The sequence below is a fragment of the Ammospiza caudacuta genome, chromosome 18 (genome assembly GCF_027887145.1).
Source record: "Ammospiza caudacuta isolate bAmmCau1 chromosome 18, bAmmCau1.pri, whole genome shotgun sequence".
NCBI classification, from domain to species: Eukaryota; Metazoa; Chordata; class Aves; order Passeriformes; family Passerellidae; genus Ammospiza; species Ammospiza caudacuta.
In genome coordinates, this window is record NC_080610.1 from 11,561,763 (window position 1) to 11,577,734 (window position 15,972).

The following is a 15,972-nucleotide window of genomic DNA, read 5'->3' on the forward strand; positions in this document are numbered from 1 at the left end:
GGGGGGACACACAGAACTGGGGGGCAGAGGATGCCCGCGGGGTGGACGCGCGGGTCTGCCCAGGGCGCAGCGCTCCCGGTGCCGCTCCCGGTGCCGCTCCCGGCGCCGTTCCATGGCCCCGCTCCCCCGGAAGGCCGGGGCCGGGGCGGGGCGGGCGGCAGGAAGGGGCAGGGCCGGTGCCGGCGCACAAAGCCCGGCGGGTCGGGGCTGTCGCGGCGCGATGGGGCTGGCGGCGGCGCGGGGCTGGGCGCTGTCCCCGCTGTCGCCGGGCCCGGCGGAGCGCAGCCGGCCCTACGCTGTGCTGCAGCACCAGAACCTGGGTGAGGAGCGGGGGGCACCGGGGACAGCCCCGCCACGACCCGGCCGGGGGCTCGGGAGATGCTCGGGGAGTGTTGGATTAATGTTCTTTCTCTTGCCGCCGCAGTGCTGCTGGGCAGCATCCTCAGCGCTCTGCTGCTCACCATCATCCTCATGGCCATCTGTGTGTACCGGCCCGTCCGGCGGCGGTAGCGGAGCGGGACCCGCCGGGGCATCCGGAGAATGCTGCATCCCACCCGGTTCTCCCGCCTGGAATCCGCCATCCCAGCACCGCTTCAGCCCTGCCGGTTCTCCCGTCTGGTTCCCACCGTCCCGGCTCTGCTCCGGACCCAGCAGGTTCTCCCCTCCGGTTCCCACCGTGCCGCCGCTGCTCCGGTCCCGCCCGGTTCTCCCGTCCGCTCCCGGGGATGCGCTGAGGATGCGAGCGTGGCTTTTCCCCGGTCTCTGCCCGTGCTGTATCCCGTGGCTCCATCGTGATGTGGCTTCCAGCAGTGCTCTGGCGGGATGCTGGAAATCATCCTCTTCCTCAGCAAAGACTCCTGAAGCTCCTGGGGCGTGTCCTGGAGCAGGGGCTGAGCAAAACCTCCCAAATCCCCGCGTTTTGGCGAGGCTGATCCCACCCCGTGTGTTCCAGAGCATCCCCGGGCCGTGCAGGCACCCGGGGCCTCGGTTGGCACAAGGACAGGGCGAGACTGGCGGCATTGTGCGAGGAGCAGCTCCACGTGCTCGGTCACACCGCCTCTGCTTTTTGCTTTCTGATTAATTCAGGTCCCTGTTTGAACGCCTGGGGGTTGGACGAGGCTTGGAGCAAGCTGGGGTAGTGGGCAGGGGGTAGAACAGGATGAGCTTTAAGGTCCCATTCAAAAATATTCCAAAGGTAAAAGCTCAGTGAGCCAGCCAGCAGTGGGTGGAGGGTCTGGCCCGTTCCTGCCACTGATGCATGATCTGATCCTGGTGTAGTTTTCCCAAGCCAGGCTTCTCATTCCCAACGTTATTTGCTTTAACTCCTGGCTGAAAAGCCCCAAATAATTTCCCATCAAACCAGCCCTGCTGAACCTGCTGGGAACTGGGGTGCAGGTGAGGGGTTCCAGCCTGTGCTGGTCACTGTCCTCCTGCAAACAGGAGCCTCCAAAGGTCTGCCAGCCAGGCAGATGCTCTGGAAGAGTTTCAGCTCCAGCCAGATCCATTTTATGCAGTTTCAGTAACAAGTGTTTACACTGAATCCCACTTCCATACGAATGCTGCTATTTTGTTTTGCACTGCTACAAGTAGTAACTGGATTTTACTAATTATTACTTTAATATTTAACATAGGGGTGTTTTGCTTAGTAATTTATTTAGAGTTTTAAAGTGTAACTTCCAGAACAATTGTTGTTGACCTGTTCTCAAGCCCTCGTGCTGCCTCTGAGGTGTTTTCTGTTTCAAGGACACAGAGTGCTGGCATTGAACAGGGATTTTCTTTGTTTTGAGAAATGACAGATGAGTTGTTAATCCAAGAGTGAGGCAGCAAGGCAGCACTGTTCTTTCTATTGCTTTCTGCTCTTCTTTTGATTCTTGTGTTCCTGATTTTCCTTGCTCCTTCATCTCTGTGAAGCCTGGCCTGCAGCCTGTGCTGCTCGTGGGGGTGGATGGTGAAGCTCCCAGCCCCAGCTCTGCATTCCCAGGAGCAGAATTCCTGTTTGCTCTCATTCCTCACTCCCTGCTATGCCTCTTTGTACAAATAAAACGCTCAGTAAACAATCCAGGCTCTTATTTATTCAATGGCTGTGCTGTTTGTTATTAACTGGGCTGGAAAGGGGTGAGGCTGTCCTGGTTCCCACCTCTGGTCCCCTCATGGCTCCTACCTTGTTTTTAGTGGGATTTGCAGTGCTGGGAAGGCCAGGGAAGAGGATGGCAGTGCTGGGGGAATGCTTCCATGGATGTCTGTCAGCAAGGAGCCCTTTAACAGCACAATGGAAGCACATCTTACAAAGGTTGTGCAGTTTCCAGCAGCTCAGCTATGAATCAAAACTCAGCCAAAGCAGTGGAAGAAGGGTTTCCAAATAAACAAAATCATGAATTGCTGATGTGAAAAGCTTTGAAATGGGGTCAAAAGCACAAAAAAAGCAGTCTTGCTTTCAGGAACTAGCAGCATCAAATTAAAGAACCTTTAAAGCTGGTTATAGTTTGAGAAGAAGCTACAGGTGTTTGTAACTCTGAGCTTCTCTTTCCTACATCAGCCTCAAGCTGCCTCAGAGAGAGGTTGGACTGTTGTTACACAACAGTCTTGGCTCTAATATTAAACACACTCAGAACCCTCTGCTCCTCTCTTACAAGAAGCTGCAGAGAAATTAATAGGATTTCCTGCTTTTCACTGCCTTAACTTCTGTGTTGTACTGATCCCCCCTTTTCAAGACAGGGAGACTCAAAATTTGGCTGAAAATGTCCAAAAGCCAGAACTACCTTGGAGCATTTCAGATTATAATGTCACTTTAATTTACAAAAAGACAGATAATTAGTAAAAAAAACTACTCTAAATACAGTTGAGAAAAAAAATTCCTCTGTGTGGTGTAATGTGCAGTACCTTTGGTTTTTCTTCCAGTACACAGAGCATGTCCATCTTACACTGAAAGGGTTAAGTCAGGCTTTAAGAGAAGCAGCACCTGGCTGAGGGAAGCAGGGCCTTCTAGTTTTAGCTGGAATGATACAAATGTCAAAGAAAGCAAAAAAAAAAAATCCCCAAAGCTAATCCAATTTATTTTACAGTCCCAGACTAAGAAGCAGGAGCGTAACAAAACTTCAACTGAAAGTGCTCAATGTTCTTTAGTTTAAATATAAAACCAGAACAAGTCAGCTTGAAAAAATGCTATTTTTACCCCTCTTGTAACCTTTGAAAAGCTTAGCAGAAGACAGGCAATGCCAGGCAGGGTTTGTAAAGGCAACAGCACTCTTTATTGCCACTGGAGGAATGCCCACAGCTCCATCTCCTGCCTCCCACCCTGCCAGGAGCTCAACACGAGATCTCCTCCCTTCTCCCAGCTGTGACAGTCACAGGAATCCCCTTTTGCAAAGAAAGAAATCCCAACCCAGCCCCTGTGCAGGACAGTCCCCATTCCAGCAGCTGTTTTCAGGGATGCAACTTGTGCCAGGGAACAAACCCAGTGTGGAGAGGCCAGTCCTAGTGTACACTGAAGGAATTGTAATCATCTCCTATGTAAAACAATGGATTATTGGTTTAAAATAGGCTTCCAACTGCCACACTGGTTATGATCAAGTCCATTTTAGAGTGATTTTACATTGGTTAATTAATAGTTGGTCACCCAGAAGTGCCCTGTTCAGCCTGAGGAACAGGAGCAGTGTTAGGAGCAAGCTCAGAGCAGCTGTACCAAAGGTCCCTCCAGCCCTGGCAGGCAGAGCAGAGGGATATTGCTCACATTTAACAAGTGTAAGGCTTTCCTGTGGCTGTTCACCGTGTACCTGTGGAGTGCACTTGAGAGTCACAGTGTGAGTACTGTAAACACCGAGAGGAGTGCAGATAAAAGAGCTACAAAGATCCTGCATGGCCAAAAACCTGAGGAAAGCTGGTTAAAACAGACCTAGGAATCGTTGCAAGACCAGTTGGATGAGTGTAGGCCTAGTGGTTTGGTTTAAAATCAATAAAAATATTCAGGTAAAAAAATAGATGTATTCACATGAAGGACAAGAGCTGGGGATTTAAAAAGCAACACACGTTCCCCTTGCAGAATGAAAACTTCTCTTCCAATAAGGACACATGAAAAACTCCCCTGAATTCTTTTCCTGGCTGCATTTAGCACCCACAGTCAGGCATGCACACCAAGAGATCCCAAAGAAGCACCTGTATCTATCTATGCCTTAATTTCTTGCTGCCCTCTGAGCAGGGGAAAGAGCTGGTTTGGAATCACTGCAGAAATTGCTGCTGTGCTGGACAGGTGGTCCCATTTCAGCATCTAAAATGTTACTGGCTACTTGGTTTGTCCTTTTTTCAGAAAGCACTAGTTTAATCTGGAGCTTGGATGAGCTGTTCAAGTATAAAATTATCCCTCTTAAGCCAAAAATCTCAATAACTAGAGGAGAGAGAACCATATCTAAACAAAACTAACAGAAACCATCTGTCAGCATGAAGAACTACAGTGTGTGTACAGGCAGGGAGATGCTCTCCCATGAAACAGCTGGAAAAACAGGCAATGGCTTTGAATTATTAAGAAATAATGAAGCAGATGAGTATTTCTTTGGTAAGTAATGAACTTTCCCTCCTGAACTCCCCATAAATCAGGCTTTCAAGCTTTACTGCAATCCTACATCCTGATGCAAAGCAAAATTTCCATCTGCTCTTCAATAAATAAGTTTAGATAAAAACATTTCCTTCAAAGCTAAGACTGCATGGCTGGGGAGCCAGATGTGGAGTCCTGTGATCTACAACTCCCCCAAACAAAAATAAATCAGGTTTTTGCGGCTGATGCCAACTTAGAAGGCAGCAAAACGTTTCCTTAAGCAATCCAGGAGTGGTCTTCAGACTGACAGCTCTGACAATCTCCAGTTTGACACAGATTTGGTCATCCCTGCTTCAGGAGGTCACTTAGGAGTTATTTTTCCACCAGAGAGAGCTGTAAGACTTGCTGAAGCTCTGCATCCTCCTGTTCCTGACGCTGCTTCTCCTGCTCCTCCTGCTCCCTCACTGACAATTCCATGGCAAGCTGCAAGTCCTTCTCAAAGCTGGAGGCTTCACTGGAGGTGCTGCTGTGGGAGATCCCTGATCTTGACAGAAAGCTCTCCTGAAGTGCCCTGATGGAAAAGAACAACTCTGAGAAGGAAAAGAGACAGAGCCTGACTCATATTCTTTGCAATGATCCTTCCTGGCAACTGTTTTAGATTCACAAATCTGAAAATCTCTCCCAGAGGGGAGAAAACAGTTTGAGGATATGAGAGCAGCTGTTCCAACACCTGTAAAATTCCCAAGGACAAACAGGGATTCCTTTGAATCATTCATAGATACCAACAGTTGTATTTTCAATGGGGCTCTAAAAGCATTCTCACCCAGTTTAAAGGATTTTTCATGTATAGAAGAAGATTCAATTCTCGGTTTCTTTGCACTTAACTGCAGAAAGACTTCACAGACATCAGAGCCCATTTTTAAGTGCCCATTAAATCTATGTTTTTAAGGATTACATAAGAATTTTGAAAAGAAAGAAGATCTGCCTTGAAGTATACAGCCTCTAATAACCAAAGATTCAATGGAGAGGGACCAAATTCAGAGTTTTAAGAGCAGAAGAGGAGTACTGGGTTTGTATGTTGGGTAAAGAATCTGCTGTGTGCACAGACTAGCCCCACAGCTGGAAAGAACTACACAACATAAACCAGGGAGGCCCAGTTTGGAGTCCTTGTTTTCTTGGAAAAGTTGGAAGAAGCACAAGGAGAAAACCTCGAGTTTTGTGCATTTCCTCATATATATTTAAAAAAATTGCCAAATTGCTCCATGGTACTGCTGGGGGTAGTTTTGCTCTGTCACTGCAAGGTTTGATGTGGAAAAAAAACTTACTTCTGATACTGCATGTTGAAGTCTGAGGAATATGCAACTGCTCCATTGGAAAGCATCTCCAATTCCTAGAGATGGGCAAAGAGACAATTCCACAGCAGTTATCAGATCTGCAGAGTAACTCACTGAAAGCAACCCTTAAACCACCTTTATTTCTTCTTTCAAATACATTATTTTTATCTTCTAAAGTAGAAAAACTGATCCTACACTGGTTTCCTTCAGCTCTTTCTGCACAGTCCTTGCCCAAGCTGCCACAGTACAGACCCCAGCACTTACTTTATTTGCACCAGATTCCAACAAGCTCTGCTGGATGGCAAACTGCATGATCTCATTATCCTCATCCTGCACGTGGATGTTCCTGCCATCATCCTGGACGTGGTAGGACTTGGGGATCTCAAACACCGACTGGTCAACCTCAAAATTAGCACCTACAGGAGGCAAATAAAGTGAAAAACACACTGTGCCCTGTTTGCAACAAGGTGTAACTGAAAATTCTGATGAACGGTTTTGCACCTTGCAGCTCTTCGTGTTCCATTCCCTGCAGTTCAGCTTCTCCCTCAGGGACAGGGATGTAAAAAAGGGGAGATCCCTTACCTGCATCACTCTGTGCACCTCCAGGAGAGGGTCTCTCAGCTGTCCTGCAGCTGTTGACATTTTCAAAAGTAATTCGAGCATTCAGCACATGAAACAGGGGAATTTCTGTAAGAGGACAAGATTTCTGTCAAAATGAGAACAAATATTTGCTTCCACAACAGCTTCCTATAATGATAAAGCACAGAGGAACTAAACTCACCAATAAGGTGGCTTTAGTAATTTATTGTTTTATTATTTATTTAGCTCAATCTCTCTCTAAATCTCTTATTTTAAAATAACATTTGCCAAATTTAAGGCACTGAAGCTAAGAGGAAAAGGGCTGACAACAGCTCATTCTCACAGAAATGACATTGTCTTTAAAATGATATTTCTGGATTGACTCCAGATGTACAAAACAATGTTTTAGGTAGCAGTGAGACAACTAAAAAACCAATGTGGTTTTTTGTACACAATACATTACAAAACCAAAGGGAAAAAAATGGACAAGGTTACAATAAAAATTGCTAAATGTTACCAATTTTGACAGGAAATCCTGGTGGAAATTCCAGAGTGATGAAATCCCTAAGTCTGGCAAAATGAGCACTGGTTCTGGCCATCAGGTCAATGATTGGAGTGACTTGTTCCATAAGAGACAAGGGGAACTCTTCACTCATCCACAGGGTTGCTTTAAATCTTAAAGACAAAGTAGGATAAAAACATCCTAAATTCACAGTTTAGGAACAGATGTAAAGCAAAACAGGCAGCTGGGCAGTGATAGGAGATTACTAACAAGTCACAGCACCAGCCCAAATGTTTGCTTTGACTCAGTGGAATTAAAAATATATTATAGCTGAATACTTCAAGATCTCTCTTCTAATTAATTGTGAAAACTGGCAGAAAAACCACACTGGATATTTGTAAAAATGGTTTCCAGGGATTAGATAACTGGGAAGAGACACACTAGAAATAGTTAAAATGGTATTTCTCACTTCTGTGTTCTAACAGTGACTTCCTTTGGTCTTCCTATGTCTCTGCCTTTCAAATCAAATTCTGGGTTGAAGTATTCCTCCAGAGTAATAGCAGTGGGATTGTTGGTTGCAGCATATTCTGTAGTTCTGGATGTACTCTGGAAGGAAAGAGAGGGAAAAAAACAACCCAAAAAGTAATGAACAGTGGTTACTACAAGAAACTTTAAATTTGCCCTTTGTGAAGTAACTCCTTCTCTATTTCAGTGACACACAGCCATAAACACCAGCTGTTATTAGACTGAGGTTTTATTCTGTTTTACTGAGGTTAAAAATCTCAAAAATTTTTAGATAGAAAAAATCTTAGACACTTTAAAGCTGGAAACCAACTAGACATACACACGAGTCACAGCATTTCCAGGCTCCAAATCCTTTACTAAAGTCAAAACCTGGATGGAGGATTTGAACCCAAAATCTCTAAATCCCTGTAAATGTGCAATGCCATCCTGACAGAGAGCCAGCAAATCCATTGTCCACTGCTCTTTCAGAGTTTAGAAGCAAGGGAGCTCCTAAAGCCACATGGAATCATGGAATGGTTTGGGCTGGAAGGGATCTCAAAGTTCATTTATTTCCAACCAAACAAAAACACCCTCAGGGCAAATGAAAACCTCATAATGAAAACTGCTGCCAAACTAAGGAAACAAGAGGTGACTGCACTCACCAGGAATTCTCCTGGCACAGTGACCTGTGCTGACATCAGACACTCACCTGAGCACCACATTCATGCTCCACTGTCCCCAGGAATGATTCCAGAGGGCTCCTGTCAGCTTCAGGTAACAGGAGAGGAAACAAAAACAGCCATTAGCATTAATTAGCAGTAAAAAAGGCACTCAGGCCAGGCTTCCCACCCAAAGGGAAGTTGTTCAGATCTCCTGTGAGCTTTACCAGGCAAGCCCAGGACCTAGAGTCCAAAACAGGTACAACACAGAATAGAGCAAAGAATTTCAGTGGTTTCTATGATTAGCAAACACCTTTATGAGTCCCAGTGCCTCAGTGGCCTCAGGATAGGAGAATTTCCATATAAAGTTACTGGCTGGTCACCCTTTAATCTAATTCAAATACCAGAAGAAATTAGTAGACCAAAACAAAAATTCCAAGCAAACAAAGCCTCTGTGAATCTTGTATCCATGGCCAAAGTGAAGTAAGGGCAGGAATACATTCCTGAGCAGAAAAGTGCAGCCTTTTAAAACTGTCAGCAAACTTTCAACAGGTTTGAAGGGTTTTTATTCCCTGTAAATACAGGGATAAAACCAGGTTCATTTGTAGGTTAAGAGTGAAATAACGAGCTGCCTCAGACACAGAACACATCAAAAAAACCAGGGCAAAGTCAGCAAGAAGAGAATTTCCTTGTTTGCCTGCCCAGTTCTTTAGACACAAAGGAGGTGTCAGACGACCAAAGGGAGATTTGTATTTATTCCCAATTTTCCTCTGGGGAAGATACCTTTATATCTCCTCTTCTCCTCTTCTGTCAAATGCTCTGTTCTGATTCGTGTGATCACATTCACGTTGTTTGCTGTGTAGACCTTAAAAAAAACCACAGGGACAAAAACCAAGCAACATCACAGGTTAAAAAAAGAGTTCCCCAGTAAAACATCATGTACACAAAACTAACTGAACCAACCTCAACACCAGACAGGCATTTCCAAGAGATTTTAAGAAGTTATATTTAGTAACAGTTTGGGAACACTAATGAACCCTCTGTCCAGCTGAACAGCCCTGCAGTCTTATCAGGAAAACCTTCAGATAAATGTAAAAGCTACTCAGCACTTACTCTTATGGTGAATTAAATTACAATATGTAATTTATTGCACCAATTCCCAAACCTGGAGTAAACACAGAATCAGGGAAATTAAACCTTGTGATTCTGAATCTAAACTCCTACCACAGTAAGGTTGCACAACCACCTTGAAAAATACTTCACTGAGGTGAAACAGAGGTCAGAACCAGTGTCAGGAGGAACCATTCTAAGCAGTTCGTGAATTCATGATCCACTCATGGCTGCTGGTCCCTTGCAGTGCTGTTATTATCATATTATTATTATTATATTCCTCAACTTTCACCCACTGAAACAATGGCAGTGTTCAGGTGTGAGTTAAGGGCAGCCCTTGGAAGGGAAGGACCACAGGCAGCTCTGCTGGATCTCCTGTCCCTCCTCTCCCCTCTCTGATCCCCCTGAGGACATTCCTGCACTTGGCTCCATCCCTCCCACAAGCCTGGAGGTTCCTCACTCCAGCCCAATTCTGCTGGCAACACAATCAATGTCCCAATAGGAATTTGAAGACCTGAAATAGTCAGGAAATACAGAAAAAACACAGCCAGAATCCAATTTGCGCCAACATCTGTCAGAAGAACAGAACAGGATTTACCTTGGCTTCATAACCATTGACACCTTCTGATTTTTCTGTCCTCCATACCCAGAATCCAGATGTGGTTCTGACAAAAAGGGAATACCACAAGTGTCTACACAGCTGCATTTTTATACAACCCCCAGCTGGTTCCTCTAAACCTCATTTTAAACAACATTTGACAGGTTATTAATCCCAGATACCTGGATAAATAGGTGTGTAGTCATTAAGAAAGACAAATGTGTCTGTTAAAAGACACACTGTGCATATTTACTTAAAGTATTCATGTGAGAGTTGACTTATTTGGTACCAAATCCAAGTTCTTGTCCATCAGTTCCAGCATATGAATTTGTGTGAAATGCATATTTGCAGTGAGCAATTGACTCAATCCTAGAGGCCTTTTCCAACCTTAATGATTGTATCCCACTAATATGATAAACTAGAAGTTTTCTTCCAATGATTTCTTTCAACTGGGAACTTTTTGCTAAGCAATAGTGGCAATTTGACCAAACCATATTTCTTCATCTAGTGATTTATGAAGCTTAAATTAATTTCAGACCTAGCCCTAAAAGTTTTAATTACCAAAACTTTTGTGAGTTTGTCATTAAAGCTTTTTTCAGACATAACATCAAAATGCTTATTTGCTAAGAGAAACTCCCTGTCTTACCTTTCAAAAGCAATGTTTTTGGTATCAAGGCACGTGCTGATGATTGGGGATGTGAGGCGCCTCTCCACATCTTTCCTCTTGGGAGTCATGGATCCTAAAGTCAAACGTTTCATGTGCTGGGAGATCTCAAACCTCTCTGTTGTCACAAACTTGTCATCGTGGTTGATCTCAATGAGCTCTGCCCAGCCACCAGAGTCTGGTGGAAGAAAAGGAACATTTCAAGTTAACATTTCAAGTTAAAAAACTCAGCAAGTGCTCCAGGGTGAAGAGCTGGGGGTATATCATGTATCAAACCCAGCTGTTTCTGCACTCAGCTGGGATCAAGCTTGGAGATGGAACTAAAATTATCTTTTATATGTAGGGCAGCAGAAAAGAAGGAGGGAAACAGTAAAATACTGACATTTTACCCCATCACTAAATTTTTACCTCAGATTTACTCAAAGCAAAAAAGTTACACCATCATAAAACAGCATCTCTACGACACACAAACAACCATAAAACCTTCATAAAACACAAGAGGCCTTTTTGGTGTAAAATCAGGATTTGCTCACACAGTATTTGGGGGTGAGTGGTGCAGACAGGTGAACTCTTTACCTTCTCCCTTGAAGATGACAGTCCTCCTGCCCCTCTCCCAGCTCATGTTCTCAAAGCCCAGCAGGGTGATGTCCACGCGCAGCTTGGCCCGGCTCTTCCAGATGCGGCACACGTCGCTCGGGCACACCCTGGAAACCAGGGGCACTGCCAGAGAGGGAGAGATGGAGAAATGGGAAGGGAAAATGGGCAAAGGTGCAGCACAGAGGGAATGAATTCTAGCACAGGGATTGCTCGCTCCTGGGAAGGCCATTCCAGATGAAATGAGATACTGATCTTCTTTAGATTTAAGAACAACCAGCTTAGCGTACAAGTAGCGTAATTTAAAGATGAATGTGAAAAGCAGGAAGATATTTGTTCAGACTGAAGGGTGTGAAATGGCATAAACCCCATGCCTGGCAGTCTAACAGTTTTATATTTTAAATATTCAGTCAGCTGTGAGGCCTAGTGTTCATTCTTTTCAAGGAAAGGCAGGTACTTCCCAAACAACCAGAGCATCCATAGATAACACATGATCACATGGCCAGGGACAGGTAAAAAAAAAAAAAAACCAAGAAAAGTCCTCAGCAACTGCAACAACAGCTAAATTCTCCACTACCAAAAACTAACCAACCAACCACACAGGAAACAAAGTATAATTGTGCAACAAAAGCACAAGAGATCATTTAGAGATGGAGGAGAGGAAGATTCTGTGGAGTGGATACTTCCCTGCCTGTGTTGTGGGACTTTTAAAACTCATTTTTACAGCTTGGAATTGGTAACAAGGAGCAGGATCCTTACCCCAGCTAGTGAACTCCCATTTCATTTCCACATAAAAGTCAGGAGTCTGCAGAAGGAAAACATCAGATGAGACCTCATGAAATAGTTTGACATTCATTGCAGCATTTCCTGTGAACATTTTAGAAAAAGGAAAAAAAAAGGAGAGCAGAACTGAAGAAATGGTTAGCCAATGCTAAAACTGAAATTGAAAGTAGCAACAGCAGGCACTGCCCTGGCCCTGCTGCTTTCTGGGGAACTGTTCTTCCTTGTTCTACTGGAGTGGCAGTAATGCCTTCAAGATTCAGCCTCCAATGTTTGAGTACATGCAAAGGATTTAAATAAAGTTAAGAAAAAGCCTCTGTATCCCTCAACACTATGGAATATGCAGGTTGGAACAAAACACAATTGCCCAGCTGATTGCAATAGTTCACTTAACTGAACTACTTGAATGAGAATTCAAGCAGTGACTTCAGTCTGGAGTGAGAGTTTACACTTCAATAAATCATTACCTCATTAATTTTCTGCAGTAACTCAGGAACTCCTCCAAGGGTCATGGAGGTCTGCTGGTAGTCCCGATGCTGCAGGATCAGCTGCACCATCTCTGGATCCCCTGTGCTCACAGCCTCGTGCAAAACTGAAAGAAACCCAACCACAGCCTCGTGTCACTTTGCTGCCCAAAACTCCCCATAAAAACACAAAACATCTGCTGCTTGAAGAAAAACACCCCAGGTTGTTCCCCTGGCTGTCCTTACCCGTCCATCCCTGTGCATTCTCCTTGGTCACATCTGCCTTGTGCTGCAGGAGGACCTTGGCAGACTCGATGTAACCCAAGGAAACAGCCAAGTGCAGCAAAGTCCTGCCCCGAGGGTCCCGCTGGTCAACGTCCTGCCAGTGCCCAGGAGAGAGGAACAGAGCTCATCAGAGCCTGCACACACACAGGGCTAACCCAGGAGCCAGCACTCCCTGCCAGTGCCCAGGAGAGAGGAACAGAGCTCATCAGAGCCTGCACAGACACTGGGCTAATCCAGGAGCCAGCACTCCCTGCCAGTGCCCAGGAGAGAGGAACAGAGCTCATCAGAGCCTGCACAGACACTGGGCTAATCCAGGAGCCAGCACTCCCTGCCAGTGCCCAGGAGAGAGGAACAGAGCTCATCAGAGCCTGCACAGACACTGGGCTAATCCAGGAGCCAGCACTCCCTGCCATTCCCATGGATCTGCTCCCAAACTCTCCTGCACTGCCCCTCTGCAGGGCTGGCTTGCTTCCCCACAGAAATAAAAGGAGAAGCAGAACAGGGCCTAGGAAATGACACAAAATCTGTAGGACAGGAGTTCTTGCTGGTGCTTTTCAATTCTCTCTCTGTCTCCCCCCAGAAGGCTCAGGAGGAGATGGGGGCTCTCATCCATGGGCATCACCCCACAGACAGCCTGAGACCCCACAGAGGGGTTAAACTGTACAACAAAATGGGGAGAAAACAGGAAAAAAAGGCAACAGGGCACACAACACAGCTTTTGGACAGCACTTTTGGAAAGGACAGAAGCAGATGGTGTTTCACAAAGCACACACAGCACAATGAGGAGTGAGGGCATTCTCTACAAGTCACTAAAAATAAAAAATAAACTACACAGGCACAAATATCCAAAACATGCAAGCACAACATACTCATACCTTACACATTTTTCACTATTAGCTTAGAGATTTGAAACAGAAGAGCATCTATAACTAAAGGAAAAGGGGAAAGTCAATAGCAGAATGAGAAAGGAAGGTTATTATGCACGTTAACAGCGTTACCTGACAGCTTCAAGTCAGAAATATCTCACAGAGAGTGGGAATGCTTCTCTTTAAAGCATCTACTGGGGTGGAACATTAATTAATTTGCTCCTCCACCTCATACAGCTGCAAAGAGCTCCAAGGGTCCCTCCCCACTGAGTTTGTTGCTGTTCCCTGGTCCCCACATGCCCAACCCTGTTTGCCACCCCAGCTGCAGCTGGGAGGTGCCTTTGATCCCTCCCCGCAGCAGGAAGCTCATCCCAAAGAAGCAGGGGGAAACAGATCTTTGGAATACTTAAAAAAAAGGAAAAAAAAAGGTGTTTAAAAGCAGGTAAAGGAAGTAAGAGTCACATCCATCTTCACACACTGCTGGTGTGCACAGGGAATGGAGGGAGGAAGCAGCACTCCACAGGTGGGAGCTGCTGAGTGATCCCTGTTTAACCACAAACTCTCACAGGTGTCAGAAATAATCACACAGGAGCAACGTGCCAGTGAGGTTAAAGGTTTTGGTTAATGCAGAAGGTGACATGAATTAGATAAAAAGTGAGTGCATTCCAAAGATTCTCCCAAACCAGGGCAGGAACATGCTCTGAGCAGGAATTAGTAAGTCAGGTGCACCGTTAGAGCTGCAGGTGACAGTCAGGAGGTGGCACAGCTGGCCTTGGGCTCACCTACTTGTGGTGTCAGGTATGATTAATTAATCAGCTCTGCTTATTAACTGTACCTCACTCTGGCCCTGGTCAGAGCTTTTCCACAGTAGCTCAGCCAGAAGGATTTTTGCTGCTCAAGCTCTGCTGCAGCTTTCAGGCCATTTCCTTACGTCATCATGTCCCAGAGAGAGGACAGCTTTGTGTTTTCTACTCTCCAGCACAGAACAATGATTTTTTTGTTGTTGTTGTTGTTACCAGAGATGCTGAAAACATTCCAACCAATACAAAAACTCTGCCCTCAATCTTGGGCAGGAACAAATCTATAGGATGGTGCTCAGCAAGGTAGGGGCTGGTTTGATGTCCAGCAGCACCAGCCACTTTTGCTGCACGCTGACTTCCTATTAAGATAAACACTATTTATTGTTTTAATAAATAAATTAACGTCCATCACAGCTGCTCTTCTTTAGCTACTCCACAGCTGCACTGGAATGCTCACAGCAAAGCTTTACAGATAGGAAGCCAACAGATAGGATATGTTAGTACCCGATATAAAAATATATTCCTACACCTTCTTACATCACTCCCACACCACAAATAAACAGGTAACGAAGTGCAGGGATCCCTCAACCTCCTGGCAGTACCACCAGGGTGCTTCTCGCCGGCACAGCGAGGGCCAGCAGCCCCCAGCCCCCGTTACCTGCTCCTGCAGCTCCTCGTCCAGCCGCCTGTAGTCGTTGTTCCACACCAGGACGTGCAGGGGGAAGGCGCTGCTGGCCCCGCCAGGGGAGCTCATCCCGGCACGCACCTGCGGAGGGGCAGCCGGGGCCCCTCACTCTTCCCTCTCTGGGGGCTGCAGACCGCAGGTTACTCAAGCCTTGACTCCTTCAGCTTCTGCTCTCTGCGGGCACCCACCTGGCCCAGGTGTGTGTGTGTGTGTTTGTGTGTGTGTGTGTGAGAGCCACAACCCTCTAGGAACCGTTCACCCCTCTCCAAGGGGAGCCCCATGCAAACCCCACCGAGGGGGTCTCCCCTGCTCCCGAGGGTTTCCTCCCGGAGCCCCTCAGCGCCGCTCCCGAGGGTCTCCCCTGCTCCTGGTGCCCCTGGCAGCCCCTCACTGCCGAGGGTTTCCTCCCTGAGCTCCTCAGCGCCGCTCTCGGGGGTCTCCCCTGCTCCTGGTGCCCCTGGCAGCCCCTCACTGCCGAGAGTTTCCTCCCAGAGCCCCCTCAGCGCCACTCCCGGGGGTCTCTCCGCTTTCGCCCCCTCAGCCGTCTCCGTCCCTCTTCCCTGTCCCTCCGGGGACGGATGGGACGAACCACAGCGCGGCCGGAGCGGGGGGGGGGGCTCCTCGCTGTCCCCCGCACTCCACCGCCACCGACAACCGCACGGAAAGCGGAAGCCGCTCCCCCTCCCCCTCTGCGGGCGGACAGATGGAATGTCCCGTCCGCAGCTGTCCCATTGCCTTCCGCGAGGGGGGAGCGCTCAGCTCTCACCCCGCCTTCTCCCGGCCTTGGTTTCGCTCCCCCGCCCGCCATGGCGGGTGAGGGCAGGGCTTGCTGCACAGCGGCATCCTCCACCAGGCTTACGGAGCCCCGTCTCTCCCGTCACCCCGCTAAGAGGGCGCAGCCGGCGGGCTGGCGCAGCCCCGGGCGGGAACGCTCGGTGCTGCACCGCTGAACCAGAGCTCAGTTAAAGTCAGGCCCATGCCAGCAGTAAAGATGGCGGCATGGGCGACATGCGGAGCGGC

At 47.0% G+C, this 15,972-nt stretch overlaps 2 protein-coding genes across 2 annotated transcripts; one reads left to right on the forward strand and one right to left on the reverse strand.

The window, feature by feature from the left end:
• Positions 1–208: 208 nt before the first annotated feature.
• C18H12orf76 (chromosome 18 C12orf76 homolog) lies at positions 209–2,056 on the forward strand. The gene is made up of 2 exons (XM_058816489.1): positions 209–320; positions 425–2,056. Exons 1-2 carry the CDS (start codon positions 221–223, stop codon positions 508–510), a joined length of 186 nt encoding a protein of 61 aa, XP_058672472.1. The 5' UTR covers positions 209–220; the 3' UTR covers positions 511–2,056.
• A 912-nt stretch (positions 2,057–2,968) lies between these two features.
• On the reverse strand, positions 2,969–15,476 carry ANKRD13A (ankyrin repeat domain 13A). Its single transcript, XM_058816488.1, has 15 exons — positions 14,926–15,476; positions 12,563–12,695; positions 12,320–12,444; positions 11,832–11,877; positions 11,055–11,198; positions 10,461–10,656; positions 9,815–9,881; positions 8,890–8,971; positions 8,157–8,215; positions 7,413–7,549; positions 6,959–7,116; positions 6,445–6,549; positions 6,127–6,278; positions 5,854–5,918; positions 2,969–5,099 (listed from the first exon to the last, which is right to left on the reverse strand). The coding sequence occupies exons 1-15, from the start codon at positions 15,019–15,021 to the stop codon at positions 4,901–4,903; spliced, it is 1,764 nt and encodes a 587-aa protein (XP_058672471.1). The 5' UTR covers positions 15,022–15,476; the 3' UTR covers positions 2,969–4,900.
• Between the last annotated feature and the right edge of the window lie 496 nt (positions 15,477–15,972).